The 25337-nt window shown below is 41.9% G+C and overlaps 1 protein-coding gene across 4 annotated transcripts in view; it reads right to left on the reverse strand.

Moving 5' to 3' along the window:
- PRR5L (proline rich 5 like) overlaps positions 1 to 23809 on the reverse strand; it is a 41766-nt gene extending 17957 nt beyond the window's left edge. Inside the window, exons 1-5 of one of the 4 annotated variants that reach the window (XM_071558654.1) lie at positions 23354 to 23809; positions 21281 to 21440; positions 10609 to 10880; positions 9163 to 9243; positions 6051 to 6099 (exon numbers count right to left, since the gene is read on the reverse strand). In XM_071558654.1, the coding sequence (XP_071414755.1) occupies positions 6051 to 6099; positions 9163 to 9243; positions 10609 to 10778 (300 nt within the window). In that variant the 5' untranslated portion in view covers positions 10779 to 10880; positions 21281 to 21440; positions 23354 to 23809. The remainder of the gene's footprint in view (positions 1 to 6050; positions 6100 to 9162; positions 9244 to 10608; positions 10881 to 21280; positions 21441 to 23353) is intronic. The other 3 variants (XM_071558656.1, XM_071558655.1, XM_071558657.1) reach the window with 3 other exon arrangements.
- Between the last annotated feature and the right edge of the window lie 1528 nt (positions 23810 to 25337).

The following is a 25337-nucleotide window of genomic DNA, read 5'->3' on the forward strand; positions in this document are numbered from 1 at the left end:
CGTGTGTGCTTGCTACTCTTTAAAGTAAGCTGTGCTGAAGTTAGTGGGAATAATAAAAAAAAAAGGTAGTCACATACCATGTTGTAAGACATACACTTCCCTGGTAATTCCTTCCTTTTTTCTAGTACAGATATTTTTCTCTTTCCCTGCCCTATTCGAGACATTGAGGCAAGTTTCTCCATTCATACCCAATGTAGCAATTCCAGTTTCCCTGCCCTCTCAGAAGGTGGAAGCTGTCCAAAGCACAACAACTGGGGCTTCTCTCTCAAACCAGCAGTGCTGAGCACCTTTTCCCTCCCTCCATCTTTTCAGGAGCTGGTCATCTCTAAGGGGAGCCATGGAGGCCCTTCCTGTGTACAGTGCCATTACACTCTGGGCAAAATGGTACCCATCTGACTGTTCCTGAGGCAAACTAGATGTTGACTACCAAAAGCGCTCTGTCAGCAGCCTGGTTGTGGTGCCAGCCTCTGGAGAGATCTAACAGGATTTTGGGGTGACAGCCCTGCGACTCCACGGCTTGCTCTCCTGTGGGTGGCATATTCAAGCAGCAGGGTGCCAAAGAACAGCTAAGTAGTTTTGGCAGCAACTCCACAGAAACCATCAAGGATGCTCAAGCCATCTCAGGCATCTTCACATCTTGTCTGAAAGCCATGTCTGCAATGTAGCAAAGTACAAGTGAATTCTCCTGCTAATAAAAAATAAGACATTATCTTGGGGGGAGAGGGAGGGAAATTTACACAAATATCCTTTAATTATGGGCAAATTTTGCTTTCTGGCCATGTCTTCAAGCAAACCTGGCCAGTATGCCTTTTAAAAGCCATCCTTAAATTAACAACTTAATACTAGTCCATCAAACAACATAAGCTTGGAAAACAAGTAAACTGATCCAGAACATACTCAAAATAATTATCTCATTTTGCTGGATGAAAAAATCCGTTTTTCTTCTGCACTTTACACATTTCTTAAATGCAGCCCCCTTCTCTAGCCCATGTCCTTTCTTTTTTCTCTAAAATGATGGAAAATAGTGACAGAAGCAGAGAGAGATCACTTTGATCCTACATAGAGAAGAAATTGCAAGACAAATATGAAATAACATCTTAAAGTGACTCCTCTTACAGCTGGCTTTGTTTACAACAGATAAAAAGAAAGCCCACTTAAAGAGAGAAACTGAGGCAGGGAGAGTAAGAAAGAGAGCAGCCCAGGCAGACCAAGTAGGCTACACTGCTAGGATCGAGAGCACAGCGCACCAGACAGGTGGCAGCCATGGGAAAATCCCGTGGCTGGGCCCCCTGACTCTGCACCAAGGAGTCATCACTCTGGGTGGGAGTTCTGCTTAGCCAAGGCATGGTACACCATCCCACACCACGCTTTGAGTGATGCACACACATCTACAGAATTAATGTGAGCAGGGCCTGAAGGCAGGTGTCCCTGCTGCCACCACCCAGGACTAGATCCTCTGCTCTGTAACAGTGAGGAGCTGCCAGGTGACTTCATCTGTGATAGTGAAGCTGGGAAGTTGCTACGGAGTTCCTGGAGCTGCTCCATGAAAGCTTAGTCGTAGAAAGTGTCAGTTGAAGCAGAAATAAATGACAGACCTGCATGAACAGATGTCCTAGTTCAGCAGGAGGGACCAGCTAACCCTGTGTGGGGGTGATCAAAGCTGTGTATTCTACCCCCTCTATTCATTCCCCAAGGACAATGGGCCATTAGCAGCAGCTGCCCAGGGAGCCACTATCACCTTCACACCCAGCCTGAGGGGGCGGAGCTGCTAATGGGCCATCAACAGCTCAACACCCCCTGGCTCCCAGAGTCAATCACCCATTGTGTGAGTCCCCGCCCAGGGGGAGGGACTGAGTGCTCCCTGAGGGTACATAAGTGGTGGGTAAGAAGACCTCAGGTACTTCTCGTCGGATCCAGATCAGCAGCAGGACCTTGACAGGAGGAGATCACCGCTCTCGCCCAGACCACAGCCCTCGCCTGCACCAACAGGTTTTTCTTTTCCTTTTGCTCTGGACTTGGGGGAGCCACAGGGGTCTCAGCACAAGGGCAAACAAACCCCCTTGGGTTTGTGCCCCAGGACACTGGGTTATACTGCTGGGGTATTGTGAGTTGAAAGCAATTTCCCTTGTGTGTCAGTGTTGTTATAATAATATTATTATTAAATTTTAGCTCTGACTTATAATCTCTCTTGTGGTGAGTTCATTTCCCCTGCTGGTTCACCTTCACACCAGCACAACAGACGTTCCCAGCAAGTGAGGAGAGAAATACAATAATAAAGGCCAGCTTGACCCAAAAGAGTATTGCAGACATACAGCTGAGCTCTGCAAATCACACCAGTGTGAACTCTCTTCCTTGGGGTAGCTGCTGAGCTGCCCCTGGTAGCAGGCATGAGACAGCACTTGGCCAGAGAAGAGCTAGTGTTGCCTGTATGCAGCAATAACCACCACTTCAATAACCTATACAACTATTTCCTTGCCTTGCTGTGAGAGAAGTAGACATGGAAACCTGGCATCAAGGAAAGGTACATCATACACACCAGATTTTTCTTTTTGACTAAGCAGACACATAGTATTTCCAACAGTTAGCTTTACAAGGCAGCCTTTCAAAGGAGAGAGCAAGCATCATGAGAGATGCTGGACTCATCTCTCCGGGTTGGAATCCCAGGAAAACAGGAAGCAGGGACCTAAGCCAAAGCTTTATGGTGCCACAGTAGAGGGAGAAGTGCATGTTTCTCCCTCTCACTATGGCTACCTTATGCAGCTGGCAAACCTACAGCGAGAGGGACTCTGGTCACAGAATGGTTCACCGGTACCACTTCTAACTGCACTGAAGGGAGAAGATAAAATCAGTTTTGGCTTGGAATGAAGCTTACCTCACCACTAACGCTGTCTACATTTCAGCTATCCATTATCATCTTGCTGTTTTGACTTTGCTTGATACCCCAGCAATATGTGTGCCTTCACATTGCAGTTTCTGTGTCTTCACATACAAACAGAAAGCCAGGTCTAATTCTAATTCTGAGTCAGGACTTGCCACCTCCAGTGGCTCTCCACTGCAGCAGGCTGGAAATTATATAATGGTTTTGCTTCTGATTTTAAGACATCAAAGCTCTCATTGGATTGAGTGACAAAATACAGTCCACTTGCCATTCCTCACCTACCACCTCTGCCATTGTAGGAAGCAGATGTCAGGCTGAAGAGGCATCAGCTCTGGGCATTTGACATTCAGTATTTGTTGCCTGTGTTTTGTGAGAGTTTACAGTGCCTGGGAAGCGATAAGGTCTCTCTGCCTTGGAAGGACACAGTTTGGGGTTAATATGTATAGATGCATTTATTTCCCTGCCCTCCACGATGAGTTTCAAGATTAACACGTTCCCAGAGAGTGAAAAGAAACAGTTCATGCTTTCCAAAGGTTTTGTTTCCAATGGCTATTTGCAGAACCAGGTTGATAATGCATCAATTTATCAACACTCACTTGTTTTCTACTTAAAAAATTTTCTCCACAAACACAAGGGTTGGAGAGCAGCAAAAAGAAGGGATTTTATCTGAAAAATCATACAACTACACCAGAAAAGTCCCAGTAGCCAATGTACTCTGTTCCTACAAATCCAAGGCTCTTACCTTCCATGGTTATGGGATTTCTCCCTGTTGCAGTTCAACTGACCACCAGCAAAATAACCCAGCAGGGAGAGTAAATGGTGCCCTACTGGATTATTGAACAGAGAGATAGGTGCAAAGTGCCCCTTTTCAGCAGCAGGAAACTGTTGAATCAGTTAATGGGCAAAGTCAGTACTGAAAAATGTAGAGCATGAAGCACTGCACTACAAGTCCCAAATATCTTGCACTTACACTCAGGCTCCTATCCAAGGTAAGTTGTATATGTAGTAGGATTGCTAAAGCAGCAGATCTATAAACACAACTCTCCTTCAGAAGGAAACATCTGAGTTTGTACCAAAGCCCTTAGAGTAATTATATTTCTCATTCAAAGACAACAGACTAACTCTGGTATGATGATGGTTTGGTACAGAAAAAGACTGCATAAACTTCCAACCATTTCCTAACCATTCCTTTAGCAATCTCAGGAGGTAGAAACTTCATGTTAATTTATGTGAATGTTGATGAAAATGATTTGTGAGTAATCAAGTCAAATTGATCACAAAGGTAGCTTTATATCACTATAAAAGCTATATTCCATTTTAGTCTTACATGTTCAGTGGATAGAAAAAAATGTGCATATGTAAGTTTAAAACATATATGTAATGTAAAGTCATGAACTCTTATAATAAATGTGATTTTAAACATTATATTAGTGACCCTGTTATAGGCACTGTGACATAACAAATGCAAAACAATTCAGTTTATCACAAATAAATATTACATGATTCAGCTGTTGCTCTAATTGTTACTAGGATGTTTAAAATTTCCTAGCTAAGCAGTGAGCATATAGGTGGCTTTAACAGATGGAAGAGGAAGTCACTACCAAAAGACTCCACTCCCCATCCTAGTGACCCACTCCCAGCACCTCCCCCACATCAGAGGTGATGACAAAACACGTCAAAGGAAGTAGTTGAAAACTTTATTTTTTTCTTTCAAGGTTATTTTTTCAGCCAAATCAGCAGCTTGATTTGATGCTGCTCATTTTGGCGGCAGCAGTAATGCTATAAATCCACTGACATCAGCAGCAAACAGAACCCACAGACAAACGAAATAATGTTGTTAGCCCTTCTTTGGCGCACAAACGTTTCTTCTCCACATCATGGCCATAGGAGTTTTGAGAAAAGACATTCAGGAAGGAGTGGTAGGTTTTATCACTCCCACATGCTGTTAGTGTAGAATCAGAAATAAGTCTGCATTTTACCTCACAGAGGGAAAAAATCTCATTTCTGACAATAGCCTTTATCTCAGTTTGTCTCACAACTCATCTACACTAAGAGTTTTACTTCAGGCTAAGTCTGATGGATGCCAAGTTACTCCTTTTGACATTGAGCAAAAATACCCCAGAAATTAAATTTGAGTCCCAGTGGCTGTTGCCAGACCCCTCTCAGGGTCTAGGAAACGTCCTGCCATGTGACACCAGCAGCTGCCTCTTTGCAGTAAACAACTTGTGCAGAGAGGGCCTGAGGAAGTGAAACATGACTACCTCGGGGGGCAGGAGTTTGCTTCTCACTTGATAGCATGGCAGGGGGATTTTTTGAAGTCGTGCAATCTAATAAATCATGTAATCTGATAGGAAACAACACTAGTCTTCTTTTTCCTCTTTTAGGCTGTTAGCATAGGACACAGTAGCATCAGCCACTTCAGAAAGTACTGAAATACTGAAGTACTCTCTCTCCCTCACTCAGATGTAAGAAAACTATCTTGTTTCCAGTAGACTCTTTTGTTTTAATCAGCACTACACTGAACAAATTAAAATGCTGAAAGCCATCAGTGCTTTCTCAAAATCATCCAACAGGCTTTCATGTGGTTACATATGAACCTCTGCCTATCTGGACAGTGTCAGTAACAGACAGCAACACTTATTCACATTGGTGATTGTTCAAGTCTTCCCTCATCCTTCATGTTTTGCTTTTTCAGAATTTGCATTTATATTTGTGGGACTAAAAGGCAAACAGTACCCAGGTTGATTTCCTGCTGATAGACACTTCCTTCTCTGTGCTCTGTCCTGCCTCCAGGCAGTCATTATCTTTTCTTTCCCCTTTGCTGGCCCCTGTTGCAGAAAACCTAATTCTGAATTTTCTGTTCTAGAAAAAGGTATTCCATCTTCTTTAAAACATTAAAGTGAATTCTTTCTTGGTCTTGGCAGGCCACTAGCAGTCTTTCTTAAGCACAAAGGAAGATTATCCTTAATTTTGCACATAGATCCATAAGTATGGTTCCTCCCTAGGCTACATGACCCACATTTACGAAGTCCACTACCACCATCAGCTTCTGTAGAAAAACAAAAATGAAACTTGTAGGGTACATACATATAAAGAGGGGTCCTAATTTTTTTATAGGCTCAAAAGTTGAAGAGAGCAAATGTCAAAATACAGCAAGCAAATCATGCAATACCTGAAAGTAATCTGTGATGAAGGATCCAAGTTCACTCTTCAGCAGCCGTCTGTAGACAGAAGGAATGCAGCCATGAAGTAGCAGCCATTGCTGTCATTTCTTACAGGTATATCTGCACTTTACTACCAGTAATACCAAAGACATGTAAGTATATGTGAATGCGTCATTTTGGTCACAGTTAGATTTCTTTTACAGTTAGATATATATTTTACAAATGCCTGCAAAGGCTACTCTCAAATTACAAAGGAATGAAACAGTTTCTCTGAAGTCTTCTGTTTATAAATCACATATCTAGAACAAGAAAAAAAAATTTAAAAATTATCCCCTTGAATGAACAGAAATTTGGAGAGAAAATTTAAAGTTATTTAGATTGAAATCCATAAATTTTTCTGTCTTTTTGTTTAAATAAAGATGCCTTTCATTTCACTGAAGATAGTGTATCTCCCTAATGTGCTTCCTTTTCTCTTGGAAGTAGAAGGTGGGAGGATAAGGAGAGGAGAAATGAAACAAAAGCTGCAGCTTCCCCATGACTACCACGTTATAAAAAATAAAAAAAAAGAAGGTATATTGTTCAAGAAAGAAATTCTAAAAATTTAACAAGAGATGTTTTGAATACATGTGGGTAGAAGCCATTCTAAAGAAGTATTTCTAATAAAAACTTTTGGCTTTTAAATTGGGCTGTGGCAAATTTTTTAAATTCTAAGACATATTTGTATTTCAAAACACCAATAGAAAAATCAGGATCACCCAACACTTTCCACTGCCAGATCAAATCAAAGCACATTTCTATTTCTATGAGATCGATAAACCAAATAAGTCTTTGGGGGTCCATTTGCCGGAAGCTTTTCCATTGGCTTTAGCCAAATCCATCAGGCTCTCCTTCAGCTGATTGACAAGCCCAGCAGGACTTTGCCTCATGAAGGCAGACCAACAACCAGAGGCTAGAGAAAACCCAGGGAAGTGGTCTCCTCCTAATCATGGCCTCCTGCTTCCTGAAATTCCAGCTCCCAATGGCGTTTCTTACATTTCCTCTTGCTGTGACAGCTGACTTTCACAGCAGATTAAAAAAAAAATAAAATTTCCAGTGACATGATATCAAAACACAAGATAAAAGCTTGGTGGCAGCAATCCAGAGCAAAATGTTACCACCTGCTTGTCTCCTGATCCTGTCATTACTGTCCTCCTTTAAAACTCTCCCGTGTTTCCCACTGTCAAATGACTAAGCATTGTGCAGAATCTAAAAGTCTCTAACTGCCATTTGCCAACTACAACCAAGGAGCTGAACGGAGAACTCAAAAAGGGAAAATGCACCATCTCAATCTAATGGCACGCAACAGTTGGCTGTGTGACAGGTCTGGCCTTTTGCCCAGTGTCACACTAGAGATTCACCTCACATACACAGAGCTAACACTGTGTTCGGAGCTACATCAAGACCCACAGGTGCGAGGTTGCAGATGTTCATACAAACATATATGCGGATGCTCGTCCTTTGCTCCTTAGATGGACATTAATGAGCTACTTGAATGTTAAATGGCCTATTTAAAGAATGACATTTGGAGATGTAACCGATGCTCAGGGCACCTGCAGTAACATTAATCATGTATTTCAAGGTGAGTGCTTCCAAGTACTGCCTAGGAATGCATGCCTGTGGAAGAGGGCATTTCCTCTTCCACCATCAGCGCTGCTTTCAAAGCATACACAGCTCACAAAGAATTTCCCATTCTTCACCTGACTCTTGACAGTCTAGATTCACTTCAGTAACCAACACAAAAAGAACATGGTCCAGCCACTGGGGCCAAGCCCAGATCACACTGCAATTCTTCCTTTTGTACTGCCTCCCCGCAAGGTTGGGAAGGATCACCTGCTTGCCCTGTGGGGGAAAAGCAGAATGCAGCCACCATCACAGACAACAGCCAGGCAGACGAGTCACAAAGCGCAAAGCCAGTCCCCAAGTCTGCTAACAGGCTATGGGTAAAGGAATTTCCCAAGCCTTATTACATTTTATTTTATTTTCACATCCAGAAATACTCATCCCATAGAGAATTAAGACTCCTCCAAGTACTTAAACCTAACTTGAGGACTTCTGACCCTAACACACTTAAGTACCATTAAAATATGAAAAGCTGCCCTGGCTCAGCTCTCAAAAGGAATTATATTAAACTTTTCTGGTTTGGGACCAGACCAAGTCGGACAGAGTCTCCTGCCCTGAGAGCTGCATTTATTTTGAAAGTAGGGAAAGGGTTAGTTTAAAGTGCTGTTTAGTATGTGCTTAGCTCAAGTTGCCATTTGAATCTTGGAGTTCAGAAAAATGCAGAAGAGGTGGGGGCAGGGCATACAAAAAGAGAAGCAGGGACATATATGACAGCACTCTTGATGAATAAATATGGATGTGTGGTAAAGAGAGAAGGAACCTACATCCATGAGTCCTGACAATACTTCTCTTAGCAGCACTTGAAACCAAGACAAGAATAAACTGTTCTTTATCTACTCTACAGGCCTATCTATTGCTATCAAACTTTCCAACTAATCAGAATGAAACCACAGATAATCATGAAACCTTCTTTTAAAAGAAAATGGTACTTCTAACCATCACAAGCATCTGTCAGAAGAGGTTTGCTAGGCTTTTAGGTTTTTTATCTTTAGAGTTTGTATTTTCAGGTCTTGCTTTGCAATTAGCATGTGAAGATTAACCTTTTAAATAAAATGCTGTGGTTTGCTTATACACTCCACAGTTCTGAGAAACTTGCCTTTAGAAAAGAGATGCTATTATCTTCATGATTTCCGTGATAAAAATGTGTCAAGAATAGCCAGAAGAGGCATAGACTCTAGGAAGGACAAAATTCTTACATTCAAGTCAATAAACAAGCTGTTGTTGTCAAAGCCACATATCCACACAAGTCAGAGAAACATTATCCAAGTACCCCATATAATTCACTTCATCCAACAGCAAGAAAGAAGTAAGTTAGCCTGACACCCCAAAGCTGTACTTAAGTTTGCTTTGACCCATGCTTCTCCCACCAATATTCTTTGCCCCTTCTGTAATGGAACAAACCCAAGTAACCACCAAACAGACTGCAACAAAAATCCCTTTTCATGCATTTCAGCAACCTACCTGATATTTTCATTGAGGGTGTAAAGTTCATTGTTTTGCAAGCCTCCTCCTTTGAACACATTGATCACTGCTGTTTGAACGCTGTCAAAAAAGAAATGAGGCAGTACAAACATCCATAAATAATAGCCAGCAGTATGATTTAACCCAGAACACAATGTGAACTAGACACCAAAAGCAAAGTTGTTATAACCAGGTGGAGAAGTTAATTGCCCTTAAATACTTCCACTCTTTCTTACCTTGAAATGATCCCTACATCTCTCCTGGGAGACAGAGCAGAACCAACTTCAATCCCTGCCTAGAGTAAGGCAGGGAAAGTCATTATAGGGACACTGCTTGTGCCAGATATGCCTTGAACACAGCTGTTTAGGGGATCTATGCTGTGTGCTGCAGGTTAGTTGCTATGAGGAGACATAGACTTTTGGTAATATCTGCCAAACTCACCACACTGCATTATGGAGTGATGCTAGGAGAAACCACCCAGTCTGCAGCATCTGTCAAGACCCTGGCTATGCTGGAAGATGTTCTGCAGTGAGCATCACCTCAGTCACACCCTAGCTTAAGCCCTGTTAATGTTTGTAAGAAGCTGTTCAAGTATCTTCTAATTCATTCCTCTCTCCTCAGCACAGAGGAAGTCATGAAATGACACCATATAAGATGGTTTAGCAGATCTAAAGGCTTGCCATGGCTAACAAGAGGAGGTATCATTCCCTTCATGGACATTCTCTTCTGTGGGCCAGTTGTAGCATCTACATGCTTCATGGACATCAGTTCACTGTTATGACACAAAACTGCAGTGTTTTTGCCAGGCTACTTTTGTGTGACATTGGTAAACTGAGCTAAGTCAGCAAGAGAGCACAGAGCTGGTGCCAGGTGGCAGAAGGTGGGATCACCCACTTTTGATAACAGCAGACTGTTAGATCAGATCAGGGCATAGGATGTCTCACTCTTCTTCACCCTTCACATTATTTTTCCAGTTGCCATTGCCACATGACACACCCTGCAGACATGATTTGGTTGTCAATAGGAAATGCTGATAGAAGCCACAAGCTTAGTAGTTGTCAGAGAAACTTGACTGTGATAAAGCTTCATAATATGCAAATAAATGTCTTTGTGAATTAAGAAACTGGCACTTACTACAGTACTATGAATATGTTTACTTAAATAGTTCTTAAAAATGCAATTGTTAACAAAAAGCAATTCTTCTTTACATCAAGACAGTACCACTGAACAGCATTGGCCAAAAACAACTGAACACTATTAGGTCTAAATTTTTCAACTCCATGGATGCTTTCAATGCCAGCAAAACTTGGACATGCCAAAAATTCATACATGCTTATACACAGATGAGCTTAGCCATAAATGGTGTGAAGCACAAAGCTAAGATATATGGCCCTTATTGTGGAGCTGCTGCAGGGCAAGAAGTCAGCGCAGGTGGGTCCTGCTCACCTGTTCCAGGCAGAGTTGGAGCTGAGCTGCATAGCCTGCCGGGCTGCCTGGAACCGAGGCAAATCACTGAGGACAGGGGAGCTCATGAAGCGAGGGCGGGGACGTCTGAATGAACCCATCTTGTGGAACCGGAGAGCAAAGGATGGAGCTATAGTGAACCCTCCTTTCATAGAGTCAGGTAGAGTGGAGCAGGACCATCAGAAAGTCTCTTCTTGAAGGTCCAACCATCAATCTCAGCAATGTCAATGAGTCTTCAAACCTCAGGACTCAGTCTACAGCAAAAGCAAAGAGTCAGTCTTGCACTAGAAGTTCCCCAGAGTGTCAGGTTGTGACACGGACATGCATTGCATTATGAGGAAGGAACTGAAGCAGTCCTGCAATGCGAAAAGACAGAAAAATAGTAAGATAGAGAAGGAAGGGATGAAAATATCCCGTGCCATTAACAGCAACTTTGGGCAAATCTTCCAGTGTTCTTCAGCATCCCCATTTCCCATCTTATGCCTTAAATAATGACCTGGCACAGTCAGAAATACAAGCATGGTCTCCCTTTTATTTCAATTAGCAGAGACACAAGAGCAGAGATGCCTAAATTCTTCTTACTGAAACACTTTACAAATACCCTTAAATACAGTTAGCCATTCAGCCTGTATATAAAATAGTAGTTATTGGCGAAAGAGGAAACTATTCCACTGGAAAGGAACAAAAGAAAAACAATGAAAGATGAACAAACACAATGCTTTTTTTTTTTTGAGAAGTGTTGTGCAAGGGAATAAACTCGCTTGTTATCAGTTCACTATAAAAAGGATATAATAGAGAGCTTCTCAAAATGAGTTCTGACAACCAGATATTTGGAGTGTTAGCATGACTTTTATGTCTGTGTTTTTTCTAAAGCACAAGAAGTAATTGCTAGGCCAGTTACGAAATGCCTGTATTTTCCACTCTGCTCATCAGCTCCATGTAGTTGAATAAGTAGCTCCAAGTAAACCACAGAAATACAAGAAGTGAGCTTGGATAAAAACCACAAAAAAACTTTGGCAAAGCTACTGCGCTTTGAAATCTTCCCACTTCAGATTATTACAAGCTGTAGATGTAGTTGGCAGCTTGGAGAATGAGTTGTGGGAGACAGGAGAGACGAGGGATAAAAAAAAATAACAAACTAAAAAAAGTAGTGTAACTGAGCTGCACATAAAGGACGTCAAGCAAAATATTCTCTTTTCTAGTACATCTTCAGCATGAGGTGAAAACAGACGTGATCAGGCAAAGAGGTGTTGTGTATCTGTACAGTGTTTCTAATTTGACTAGTGTTCAGCTTCAGAAACTCTTTCCACTGTCCAAACTGTAATTAACTCTTACATGTATGAGAACAGCTTTCTTCCCACTCAGCCAGCCCTATTTCACACTGAGCTGACTTTGCTACCCCACTTCTGCAGGCCTTGTCAGATTCTGGTCAACCACCATGAAGCCTTCGCAAGGCCTTTGCTGTGCTATGGACACCACATGCCCTGCCAACAAGGAACTTAAAGGAGAAACCACAGAGAAAACACTTCTTTTTTAGGCACTGAAACACGTTACTATCATTGTTGGTGCTATTCAAGAAATAAATATGGTTGTTATTCCCTCAGTAGCTAAATACAGTTTGCAGAGATCTCTGTGGAACTGGAACATGGCTACAAGTGCAAGTTTTTTCTGTCTTTAGACAACTCCTGGCTATCTTCAGAGATAACAAAGCCCAGACAGTCTTTCATGACATGAGTTTAGCCTTAACTGTTGCACCTTGAAAGGGCAGTAATCTGTTGATTCTTTGGCTGCTCTGTTCCAATTAAAACAAAAAAAATAAGGATGTCATAACTTTCCAAAATGAAGAATAAACTAGTACAACCAAAGCAGCAATGTCTTCCGTGTGCATTTTTAAGCAACAACTCATTTGACATTGCCTACACTTTTTCAATCTGCCAGCAATTTCTCTATTGACAAGAGTAACCACATCAGAAATCACTAGAGGAAAAAAAGCTACAGCACCTTGGAGAGCTGAGTGCAGACTCTTTGACAACAGACCAAAATGTGTCCGCCAGTCAAAGTGCAAGTATAATGGCTCTTTCTGTTGCAAAACAGGAGCTTGTGCCAATATTTGTCATCTACAAGTTCCAAAGCTGATAACATGAGATGCTGAATGAATGATAGGTCACTTCTCCCAACAGTACTGTAAAATCTGTCACTTAACAATCTTTACACATAGAAACGTAGAATGCTTTGGGTTGGAAGAGACCTTAAAGATCATCTGGTTCCAATTACCCTCTGCCATGAGCAGGGACACCATTCATTTTCAGATCTATAAAATGCAGTATAAGTGTAATTTTAGATCACTTGTAGGCATTTAACAAGTTTAGAAAACAATGATTAAGATATGCTAGCCCACAAGCCTTGTCCTATCGCATTGCAGGTGCCATAAGTGCATACAAGTATGTTTCTCCCCAGTAGTGAAATGATTTTATAAAGTTGCATTTATATTCAAGTTACATTATGTTGCAAGGGGAAAGCTTAAATTCAGAAATGTAAATCAGTAGAACAACCTCTGTGCCTTAATATAAATAAATTAAAGTTTGTGTAGGAAATTCTTTGGCCCATTCTGTTCCAGTGGTAAAACACCATGATCAGAAAGGTTTCTCCTGACCTTGGGTTATTGGCTTATGAGACTCAATTCCACACAGTAGAACCATGGCATTACACTCGGCCCCATGATGAATTTCACTTCTCTCCTAGGGAAGGTGCTTAAGATCATGGAAACATACATGTTGTTTCCCCTAATCTCTGTTAAAGTCACCAGGACAGATAATAACAAGCTCTTGTCTGTGAAGAGCAGATAAGACATCCCTCTCACCCCTTCCTCCCCCAACCAGCCTGCAATGCTGCATCACTGTCAAGTCAACCTTACTTTCAGATCTCACTAGGAATTTAAGCCAAGATCTTCAACTTCAGAACCTGGTTGAGAGTTTCATTTTCAGGACTCAAAGAAACAAATCTCTCCTATTTTACTTAAAACCAGTAACTACTAAATGGCAGGCACAGCAAACTGTTACTCCAAAGGCAGGCTAACCACCAAAGAGCATCCAAACATAACTGACCGTCATGTTATCAGAACTGGAAATGCCAAAGTCTGAGAAGGACCATCCTCTCCCCATGCCCACAGGCTATTTTCAGAGTTCCATAAAGCTAAGAGAGTTTACTAAAATACAGACTTTTGGCACACGTAGTTTGCAGATCCTGTGCACCTGAAGGTACAACTAAGTACCCAATCAAGCACTTCCATCATACCAGATTTTCCTTTCACAGCAACTAGTTTCCACTGAAGGTTTTCCCCAAAAATGGCAGCCTTGTAAATGTTTCATTTTCAGAGAGAGGTTGCAGTAGCAGTTTGTTGGCAATATCTGTGATGTGCATTCTGCAGCATTCAATTTTTTTGCTTTTTACGGGGAGAAACTACCCCTGTGGCAAGAAAGGCATTAACATAGTTATGGGTTAGTAAGAAGCCCTCATGGTATTCAGGGTATTTTAGCTATTGGGAATGAACAGTATTGAGCAAAATGCTGAGTACAGTGAGGAACAATTTTCCTTTTCACTTTGCTGTGAAAACACTCATAGAACTATGTGAACTGTTCTCCTAGAGGCCTTCAGTCCAAACTCCTTCACATCTGGAGTCTACTCTTGCTAAGATTAAAGTGGTTTAGAAGACTACAAAATAAAACTTACTTCTAATAATCACAGTCATATTATCAACCACAGAACTAGCAAAAAAAGTTTTCAGAGAAGCAATTACTTTTGCCCTTTTCCACAGAATGACGGGAGACACCAGGATGCAGCATGTTCTACCCACCAAGCAACACTCTCACCATTGATTATAAAGGCATAAAGACTTGGAGACTAAAGTGCAGTGACTGCATAAAACATATGGCCACACCAAGATAATCTGTCACTGCCATATGCTCCAGCTGCTGGGATAATGCTTTACATGGCATCAGGGAATTTCAAACTGTTTGCCAGCTGATATATCCTAAAACATTACCCACTCTCCTCATCTCACTTAATGACTCTGCACATCCTTTTTCGCAAGACAGTTGTCAGGAGTGAGTCAAAGAGATAGGTACTGCTCTTCCTTCCCTTCCTCCTGTCTTACCCCCAGCCTTGTTTTTCTCTTATCCTTGATTATCATTTCAGTCCAGCTACCAAAACCCTCTAGATCTCTAACAAGGCAGATATGTTATCTGTAAAACTCAGATCTTCAAGGGTGAAACTCTTCAGAGATGAAAGTCAATGTTCCCAACTGAGGGAGCCCAACAGGACGATGAGTCAATCTGACAACAACATAATTTCATCCACTTATAAATCATCACATCTGAGTAAACACTCCTAGGATTAATCGGAATCTTTAAAGGGAAGAATCAGGCATGAAGACAAATCCTTTTCCAACACACATAGATACAAACATTTATAAAAGCATTACAGTCATGAAGCTAGGAAATTATCATTTGTTTTCCGTTAGTCATGAAAAACAACAGAGAAATCATTATAAAATGATTTAATGAATAGACTTTACCCTCACAACATATCATAACACATCTGACTCTCTGGAGCAAGAGCAAGATCAAGCTGTACACCTGCTTCGATCTCTCCTGGCTAAAGAAAAAGCAATGTATATAAAAATTTGGCAGCAATTCCTCCAAATTATAAATCTTCATGATAATCTTGGGCCAAACAAGAAAAAGGCCCATGGTAACTGAGATTTAACAAAAGAACAGATCTTTTGAAATTCCTCTGATGTTTTCTTTTCAAGACTCAGAGCAACAGCTACTAATGGAAGTGACAGGCCAGCAACAACTACAACTGATTTTGCTTCTTAGAGGAAAACTTTCACCAACACTACTTCACAAAAGTTTCACACCAAAAAGCCACAAGTCAAAAAGCACCCTTAAAACAGTTGACAAGGGAGGAAAAGGAGTAATGGACAATGAAAGAGAGCAATAGAGAATGACAGGTTATCTAGATATAACTGATGTTTCACCATTTCATTTTTTTAGTCTTAAAAACCGCCACTTCATGAGGAAAAATATATTGCTTATATTTATCTATTTTATGTGCTTTGTGTAATTGTCACATTGATGAGCATAAAATACACAAATTGAATGCTGAAACATGCATTTGAATTTTTTGTAATGATTTTAGGTGTGGAAGAAGCATAATTTTCAGAAAAATGCCCCAGTGTACTAGGTCTACAGATCCATAATGAGCAGTTTCACCATGCCACTTACACAAAAAGCATACAGAGAACTAAACAGATTCTTGTTAGCTGAGTCTTTTTCCAGCCCAGTAAGTCCTTAACAAAGCATGAGATTGGCAAAATTCTTGATTTGAGTTCAACTGACAAGATCTGAAGAGACTATTTCTGACAAAAATCCCTCATTTATTTGCTATGCAGCCATACTGAGAAGTGGAAAAACAGCGCACAATCTGTAACTTGGAGTCTTCTGGATCATAACAACTACATATGCACATGCATGAACTTAGTTTATATTCTAACAAAGACACCATTTGCCACTATTAAATGAACCAACACATTCAGTTCCCCCTATAGGTCCCAATTGCTCAGTTTCTTAAAATTAAATAAGGTCTACTTTTCGGAGATAAGATGATCAAGTTGAGGTTTAATTGATGACTTACAAAGGTTCTTTCTGGTTGACATTGATCAGAAGCTGTGTCTTATATATATCTCAGAAGTTATTGAAAGCCTTTCATGCTTTTTTATTGAAAGCCTTTTGCTATTTGACTTATGAAAATTTTAGTGCTTAATCCAGAGCCCATAAAAACAATAGGAATCTAAATATTGGTCTTAATACAGTTTAAGTCCTGAAACAGCAGCCCCTTACTTATGGCAAAGTATATCTTCAGGTGTGCTTATGCTAGCACCAAGAGCACAGCCCATGCTAAGAGAAACTCCTCATTCAGGAAGATAAATGGAAAAGTGCAAAACCAGCTTTTGCGTCTGCTAATCTTGTCAGTAGGACTGATTCAAGTTACAAACTTTAAATGACAGTTTCTTCCACTCATAAATTAATGACACTTGTTTCTGCAATCCCAAAAATCAGGTCAGAAATTTTGCAAGGGGTAACTCTAGTGAAGCTGTGCTCAGGAATCACAGGCCATAGACAGCCTCAGGGGCCATGCCCATACTCCTCAGCATGAGGGCAGGATCCAGAAAAGAAGCAGGACAGTGCTCTACCTGCACTTCAACTGTGCCCCAGATGCTGTCCCATGGGGGAACACAAGGTGATTCCTCAAGCTCTCTGTGCAGGTTACGTGGCAGATGGAAAATGCAAGAGTTCAGCCAGCCAAAGCACATAACCTGCTACCCCATCACACACCTCCAGGCAGCCCTGGGTGGTCACAGTGTGTGCAGTGCCAAGTTCTGCCAGCATTGCCTGACTGCCTGCCTCTCATCTCCAGCCTGCCTTCCCCACCCTGCACCATGGGAAAGCCCTGAGGGATCCCAGGCAGGCTGAGCCCTGGGTGGATGGGCCACTCAGTCCTACAAAACACTCCTTTCATCAAGAGCTCTCGGAGGTATACTAATAAGAGTAAAAATAATTACCTCAATTTTCTGACTGAGGAAATAAAGTTGTGAAGCCAGTGAAGTGACTTAGCCTGGCCTTCCATCTTGCAAGCCAGGATCCAATTCATAAAACAAAAGTATTCTGAGCTCCTTTAATGAAGTTTTAAAATTATTCCAGGGAGTAGGAGGGAAAAAAGACTAATCTGATCTACCTCACCTTCCCTAAACTGGCTCAATACCTAAAGATGTCATTTTTTTATTATTGTTATTCTTTTGGTGGGCTACACCACCACAAAGACAGCAAGTTGGTGCCCCATAAACTGTCCAGAGTATTTCTACTGGCCTCGCCCAGCTTTAGTTAAACTTAATGGATTTTAACTATAGAGCTTAAGTAAGTAAAGGAAGCAACATCAATGGATAAGGGAAAACAGCCCACTCGATACAAAGTGTTCACACTCTGGTATGCAACCATGTATCCAACAATTTTATTGCTACACTTTGACTTCCTAGAACAAGATCTCACCTTACTTATCTTCTTAGTACACACCTGTCTCCACAATAGAGACTCCAGCATCCTGTCTTCCTCCCTCTTCTTTTGCATATTCCCTCTTCAAATCTGACCCACACCATGCTTTATTCACAATACATCTCAAAAAATTTACAAACAGATCTAAATTTGTTTTCATAACAAAGCCGTGTAACTTTCGCAAAGAAATTCAACAGTATCCACTCAGTTATGCTCTGAATTTCTGAAGTTAAAGCAAACCTGACACTCAAAGTGAAACTCCGCTTTGAGTGAGAGGAAAGATATGACAAGGGGGAAAAACCTTTGTGTATATCCCATCATGATCTCAGAACCTTCCCGGTAATTGAAAGACTCCTGCAACCCCTTTGGAATTTATGGGAGATCAAAATAAGACTGCTAGTTCACATCTATATACATGATAGTACAACTGAAAAATGTAATAAATCAGTCATAGCACAGAGCAAGCAAGTTCAATATGAAGAGATCCAGTCATAATAAAGAACACATAGAAAAATAAGTAACTTGTAATACAGGAGTAGCATCCAAGACAGCAAAGTTATTTTGTTTTCTACCATAGATTTTCTGTGTTATTTCAAAAACATGTTTTAATTCTGAGGACTCATAACATTCAAAAATAAAGAACATTGTTAAGGCTATTAAAAGGCAGTACATGTTTGTGAAACACTCTGATATGTTTGGGTGGAGAATAAGAGAACACCTCATTAGAATCACTCAGCTGACTAGTATGAAGGTAGAGACAAATTTGAATTAGATGCACTAACAGCTGATTTAATCTGGTTGAAATAAATTGTATTCCCTGAATAAGCAACTACCACACCAAAAATGTAGCTATGAAAGTCAAGAAGCAAAAACATAGCAAAGGTGTGAAACTGACGTACTTGTCCAAGAATGAAAGAATACACTTAACCTCTTTCGTAAAATAAGAACCTAATCCAATAGAGAGGACAGATAAATAAGAAGGGAGAAAGAGGAGATTGATGACCATTTTTTGATGAACTGAAAACATCAAGTATTTTATGCATTCCATAAAATTGCATCCATGACAGCTGCAGTAGCCATCCTTTCAAACTGCAACACTGCAGCGCTGTCCTAATCCACAGCAGCTAGGACAGATTCTTTCAAGCAAACTTATCTGCATCCCTCTTTTGAGTTTCACCAACTAAGACACAGCAGATTTAAAATCACCATTGCTTTGTCTACAATTCCATAGCAAGGCTTTATTCAAGATGTTACACTCTAAAACGCACAACTGACTTAATAACAAAGCAGTACTCCCAGGATCTCAGCCCCCCAGTGTCTTGGCCTATGTTATTTTCAGACCTACCAGTCTCAAACTCGCTTGATTACCAGATGATTTTAATCAGTACAGCTAAATGGGAACAAACATGAAAACGATGGGGGGGGGGGGAGGAAAAAAAGGAAAAAAAAAGATGATAAATACATAAGCCATTATTTCCTTCCACTAGTCAGAATAGTGTTTAATACATGCACTAATAAGTGCATCCCTACTGGAGGAAAAAAGGTCCGGAATTTATCACTTGAGTGACACAAATATGAGTAAGCTTTCAAACTCTTTCTGTAGAAAAGGCCTTTGGATTGAATTGACAAATATGTTTTCACAAAGCTCAGAGTAACTTTATCCTTTTAGACCAGTCCTTCCCCGGTCAAACGTTGTGAAATTCACAAACAATTGGTAAAATTACAAGAGGGGAACAGACAAGCCACAGGGATGCTTTCTTAAAGGTGGTCACACTCAAAGAGTTGCAGTTAATGGCTCCTTGTCCAAGTGGAGAGCAGTGACAAGTGATGTTCCTCAGGGGTCAGTACTGGGACCAGTTCTGTTTAACATCTTTGTCAGTAATATGGACAGTGGAACTGACTGCACCCTCAGCAAGTTTGCTGATGGCTGTGTGGTACAGCTGACACCCTGTAGAGAAGGGATGCCACCCAAAGAGACCTTGACAGGTTTGAGAGGAGGGCCCATGTGAACCTCATGAAGTTCAAGGCCAAGTGCAAGGTGCTTCACCTGGATCAGGACAATCCTAAGCAGATAATGGATTGGGCAGAGAATGGATTGAGAGCAACCTTGAGGAGGAGAAGGACTTGGGGTGTTGGTGAATGAGAAGTTTGATATGATCCAGAAAGACGACCATATCCTGGGCTGCATCAAAAGCAGCATGGCCAGGAGGTTAAAGGAGGCAATTCTCCCCCTCTCCTTTGCTCTCATGAGACCCCACCTGAAGTACTGCACTGGTGCCCCTGACACACTAAGGACATGGACCTGTTGGAGTGAGTCCAAAGGAGGACCATGAAGATGATCAGAGTACTGGAGCAACTCTCCTATATAGACAGGCTGAGAGTTGGGGTTGTTCATCCTGGAAAAGAGAAGGCTCTGGGGGGACTTTATAGCAGCCCTCCAGTACCTAAAGGGGGCTTACAAGAAAGCCGGAGAGGAACTGTTTACAAAGGCGTGTAGTGATAGGTAAAAGGGGAATGGCTTTATGGTGAAAGGGTAGGTATGGATTAGACATTAGGAAGAAACTTTGTACTGTGAGGGTGATGAAACACTGGAACAGGTTCCCCAAAGAAGTTGTGGATTCCCCATCCCTGGAATTGTTTAAGATTAGGCTGGATGGTGCTTTGAGCAATCTGGTCTAAGTGGAAGGTTTCCCTGCCCATGGCTGAGGGGTTGGAACTAGACGACCTTTAAGGTCCCTTCTAACCCAAAACATTCTATATTTCTAAGACTGTATACCAGGCAGAAGCATGAATTGAGAGAAAAACAGTTTCAAAAGCAAAAAGGTCATACCACTCTAAATGTAGTGACATGTTTAATTTTACAGGAATGTTAATCAGAGAGCATGCAGGATACACTTTAACAAAATCAAACAATAACTCAGCAACTGCAATTATTTTAGGAACTATCTCTGCTGCAACCAGAATGTCAATCTATTATCTTTGTGCTTTCTTGCACTTCATTCTTATTCTTTTTGTTTGGCTTTTGTTTTCATATTCCTATTGTTCTTATTAAACATTTAAGTATGCCCCACATTTTTAACCCTAGGGCTAGAAAACATGGTAGTTCAGTAGCTGCTTATTTATCACAGCCCATCTTCAGCCAGCTTTAGTGTAACTGGGGTTTTGCTAAAATCCTCAGTACAATCTGTCATCCTCTGAGTTGCACTTAAGCCCACCTTGTCTACTAAGAAAGGGTTGTTAGGCCCTACCGAAGCCCTGGAACCCAGCACGTACTTAGTCAATGTATATTTATGCTTGAACTCACATCAGCAGAAACAATGAGTACAAAAGGCCACACCTTATGGGGAAAACCAGCCACAAATACTACAGGAACCTAAAAAAGTCATGTGAAAACTGAACTCATTGAATATGAGTTACAAAAAGGATAAAATTCTAGTACTCATATGTCTTCTACTTTTAAATCTTTGATGTTGCATTCAAGCCCCATTCCTCCACTCTTTCCATAACAATGGAAGCTATATCAAATAAAAGGTTAAATATCTCACCTATTCTAGGTCTCTGGTTGCTGCAAATTTAAGGAATTCAAATTCTTCCAAAAGCAACTGAGGAGCCAGTAAACACTAGCTGTGTTCCAGCTGAACTTTGAAAGTGAACGTTGAAAATCTTATCAGAGTTTCAGGTGATATCATACAGCCCATAAACACACTGTATAAAAGTAATTACAAAGAATTTTATCTTGAAGACGGAAGACAAATGTGAAACTGTCACCTTAACTCTGCTGAATAACTGCCAAAAGGTAATATTGCTATTAAACTGACACAGCAAAAAAGACTCTCATAAAGTGCTGGAGTACACTTGTACTTCCCTGTCCACCCTTGGCACTTCCAGCTTGCAGGTACTATCCATGAAGAGCTCAGTGCAACATACCTTACCTGACTTGACAGCTATTTCAAGAGGAGATTCAGGATACCCCCATCATAGATAACCACAGAATATTCCCTGTTTGGAGAAGTTTATTCCTTGCTTCAACAAAAAGCAGATAGTTTTGACCTAAATCCAAGAACTTTTCTCCCTCAGATGTTGAATCTTATCAAGGATGCCATTCATTGTCTGTGAACTGTGTATCAAGAGCATATATTGTGCTAGATTACTGTGAAATTTGCATTTTTTTGGGATCTGAAGTCTGCTTTTTCTCGTGGTTTTTTTTGTTTGTTTCTTTGTTTGTTTGTTTGCTTTCAGTTCAGTACTTTGGTAGCACCACTAAGTTCATGAATCTTTTAAATGTTACAGCTAAAAGAAAAGTTGCATGCCTTCTGTGGGAATCTCTTAGCACTCTGCATCTTACGTAACAGGTCCATCAATCACAATGGTTTCTCTAGGCTGTAAAAAATATAAATAGCTTTAACAGGAGAAAGTGAATCTAATCAGGAAAAAAAAGGAATGCAAAAGCATTTACATCATTATTCTTCACTTACCTATACAGACATGCCATTAAGTTTTGGGTTGCTACCACAGATCATGTTCTCAAACCTAACATCCTTGTCATGGCTGTAAAATAGCTGCCATAATTTACTGCACAGATTTTCAAAGATAAGTCACTTTGTTGTTAAAATTCTAATGAAGATCTTCACAGATGTCAAAGAACAGGATTCTACCCCTAGCGAGGTGGCTTTCAGGAACATCAATTCATTAGCAGACCACAATGTCTTGTCTCCTCTGATTTAGATCTATTCTATTAGGGGCTACTGCAAAATTGGGCTGTGGTATCTGTTTTAGAAAAAAAATACACAGCCTACATGTCAACCTCTCTATCTTGTGCACACTGCCTCACCACGAAATATGATCTGCGGGTATATGTATTAAATATGCACGCATATACAGCACTATATGCAAGATGTAAACAGGTCTTGCATCCTGATCCAGGTACAGATGAATTCTGCATAACCCAAACCTTTCACACCACAAAATTGCAGCATCGTCTATAAATACACTCAGCACTTGTTTCTGACAAACAAAAAATCCCTCTAGTCAACACAGCCCACCTACATAAACAAATCATGATATAACTGGAAAGGGTGGAAAAAAATAGCTCTGCTTTGGACTGTTCTTTTCAGCATAGATAGCCAGGAGCTGTGTTGACTGGTGTCACTGCTGGAATGACATCCGCCTGTGGCTGATGTCCCACGGAGAAGACGGTGGCAGGGCATGTGTTTGGCAGTTGCAAGAACAGAAAAGTAGATTATGTCTACGAAAATGGAAAGTACTGTTAATGTTCCTAGGGCAGAGAGGCTCCAAGTGTCAGGGAAAGATGGGTGGCATCACCGTGGAAGAGAGGCCCAAGGGAAGAGAGAAAGAGATGGAGATTCCACTTCACTTCTTTAAACAGGTGGCCAGCTCATATGGCTTTTGTCTCCTCTTGCAGCAGAGCAGCTACGTGCTAATTGAATTTATGTAGAAAAGACGGGAAAAAAATTTCTTGCCCTCCACCCCTGGTTTCAGAATTATTGCGTCTCCTGGAGGGAAGAGTTAGACAGAGACATTTGGTTTGGAAATGACTCACTCGTCAGCGCTTTGGGGCCGGAGGGTCTATTTTTAATATTTTTAAATGGAGAACTTACCCAAGTCTCATGCCTGCGCTGTGCTCCAGAAGCACCGCCGAGCGAGGGGAGCCGGCTCAGCCCGCTCCCTTCCGCAAGCCGCCCCTCCCGGTAAACATCCCCTTCGCTGCCCGCGGGCAGAGCGGCTGCGCCGGCCCCAAACCCCTGTCCGAGCGGGACCAGCTCCCGAGGTGGCGGCTCGCACTCACCGGGGCCAGGCTGCGAGCGGCGGCAGCGCCCCGAGCCCCGCTCCCCGCTCCCCGCTCCCAGCGTCCGCCGGCGGCCGAGCGACGGACGGACGGACGCGCTGCCTCCTCGCCGCGGTCTGGCGAAATTTGCCACCCACCGGCCAGGATTTTACACTTCCTGGCGGCTGGCCAGCCCTTGCTGCTGCAGCCTGCCCCGGGCTGGCTCCTCCCCGCCGAGACAAGAGCCGGCCGGGCCGGGCCGGGCGGAGCGGGGGCAGCCGCGCCTGCCTCCCCCGGCCCCCACCCCGCGCCGACCCGATCCGTCCCGTCCCATTCAGGAAGTTTAAATTCTTCTGATCTTTCCCCAAAGAAAGGGAAGGGTAAGGATGGAGGAGCTCCAGAGGCCCTTCCCGGGGAAGAGCGGCCGGCCTGGGTCCCGCAGGGCGCTCCGTCACCCCCCGCCGCACCTCCCCGAGCCCGGGTCTCGCCCACCCGGCCGAGAGATGCTGCGCTCCCCGCCGGCTCCTCGCAGGCCCCGCTCAGGGAGTGGAATTCGCCTTCGGACCAAGCTACAGATAAAGAAACGAGTCGTGCAGCACGGGGAAAAGGGATGTGCCGTTTAAAGACAGGGCTCCTTTTATTTTGATCTCATGGTTCAAGGTTCCTCTGGTAGCCGCAGCCCTGTGCAATTTGCTCTGTTCTGCTGTCACAATCTACAAGTAGGTATCAGACAGGAAACTGCTGAAAAAAACCCACTTGTTATTCGGGGTCCTTAAAGAGATTAACAGCCGCAATTAGTTGCAATCAGGGATCAATCACATGGAACATGTAAGTCAAATAGTGACCCCGACTTTTGGAGAGCTACTCATTAACTTAAAACACTAAGAATTTTAAGTGTTTAAAGGAGACAGGCCAAATTTGTAAAATAATGTAATTTTCTCTAACTGTTTAAGAGCCTTCTGTAAATTAGTTCACTCACAATACTGGAATGCTTGATAACCCAATGCACTGCTTGCCAAGAGAACTCAGATAATAACTTTACAACAGAGTTGCATCTAGTCTTGGAATGAGAAAAGCTGATGCTACTCTGGAACCAGTGTTAATCCCTTTGCTCCTGCTGGGATCCTTTAACACTTTTAAGTTGTTCCGTAGATACCCACAGCAAGCTTAGATGAGAACAATTGCTGTATGGATTTGTAGGAGAGGTATTTTCATGTCTCCTTTTCTACCTCTAGATGTGTAAAACAAAGACTCACTGAGGTACTGTGGACCTTACCTGCCACTCATTGCTACTACTAGTTATACAAATAGGATTTACTATTATGAACAAGAAATCAGGGCCTGGGGCTTGCAGACAAGACACTGCAACCTGTATGAATACCTACAAAAGCATGTTTCCTGTCCCAGGCTCATGTGGCATGTGATGACAATTGATATCTATGCAGCATATAACATCTGCTAACAATTAAAAGCGCATGTTGTAATCCATTCTGCACCTGCTTTTCAAGCCAGCAGTTACTTATTTTTCAGAGACAGCATTGATGAAGGGGAGTTTGAGTGTCAATCTCAATCTGTGGCTCATGATACAGTTGGGAAGTGATCATCACTGTGGCTAGATTGACTACAAAGCAAGGATGTGATTTATTGTACTTGAACTGTTCTCCATGGGCCAGCAAGATCCTAAGGGATTTGCAGATGAAGAGAATGGCGACCTAACATATCTGTTCAGGTGGCACACTCCATCTGAGAGAAATTCCCAGGTTTTCTACAAAAATCCAAAACACCAACACAAAAGTTGGCATCTTTCCCCAAATTTT

This window comes from Pithys albifrons, chromosome 6 (assembly GCF_047495875.1).
Source record: "Pithys albifrons albifrons isolate INPA30051 chromosome 6, PitAlb_v1, whole genome shotgun sequence".
NCBI classification, from domain to species: Eukaryota; Metazoa; Chordata; class Aves; order Passeriformes; family Thamnophilidae; genus Pithys; species Pithys albifrons.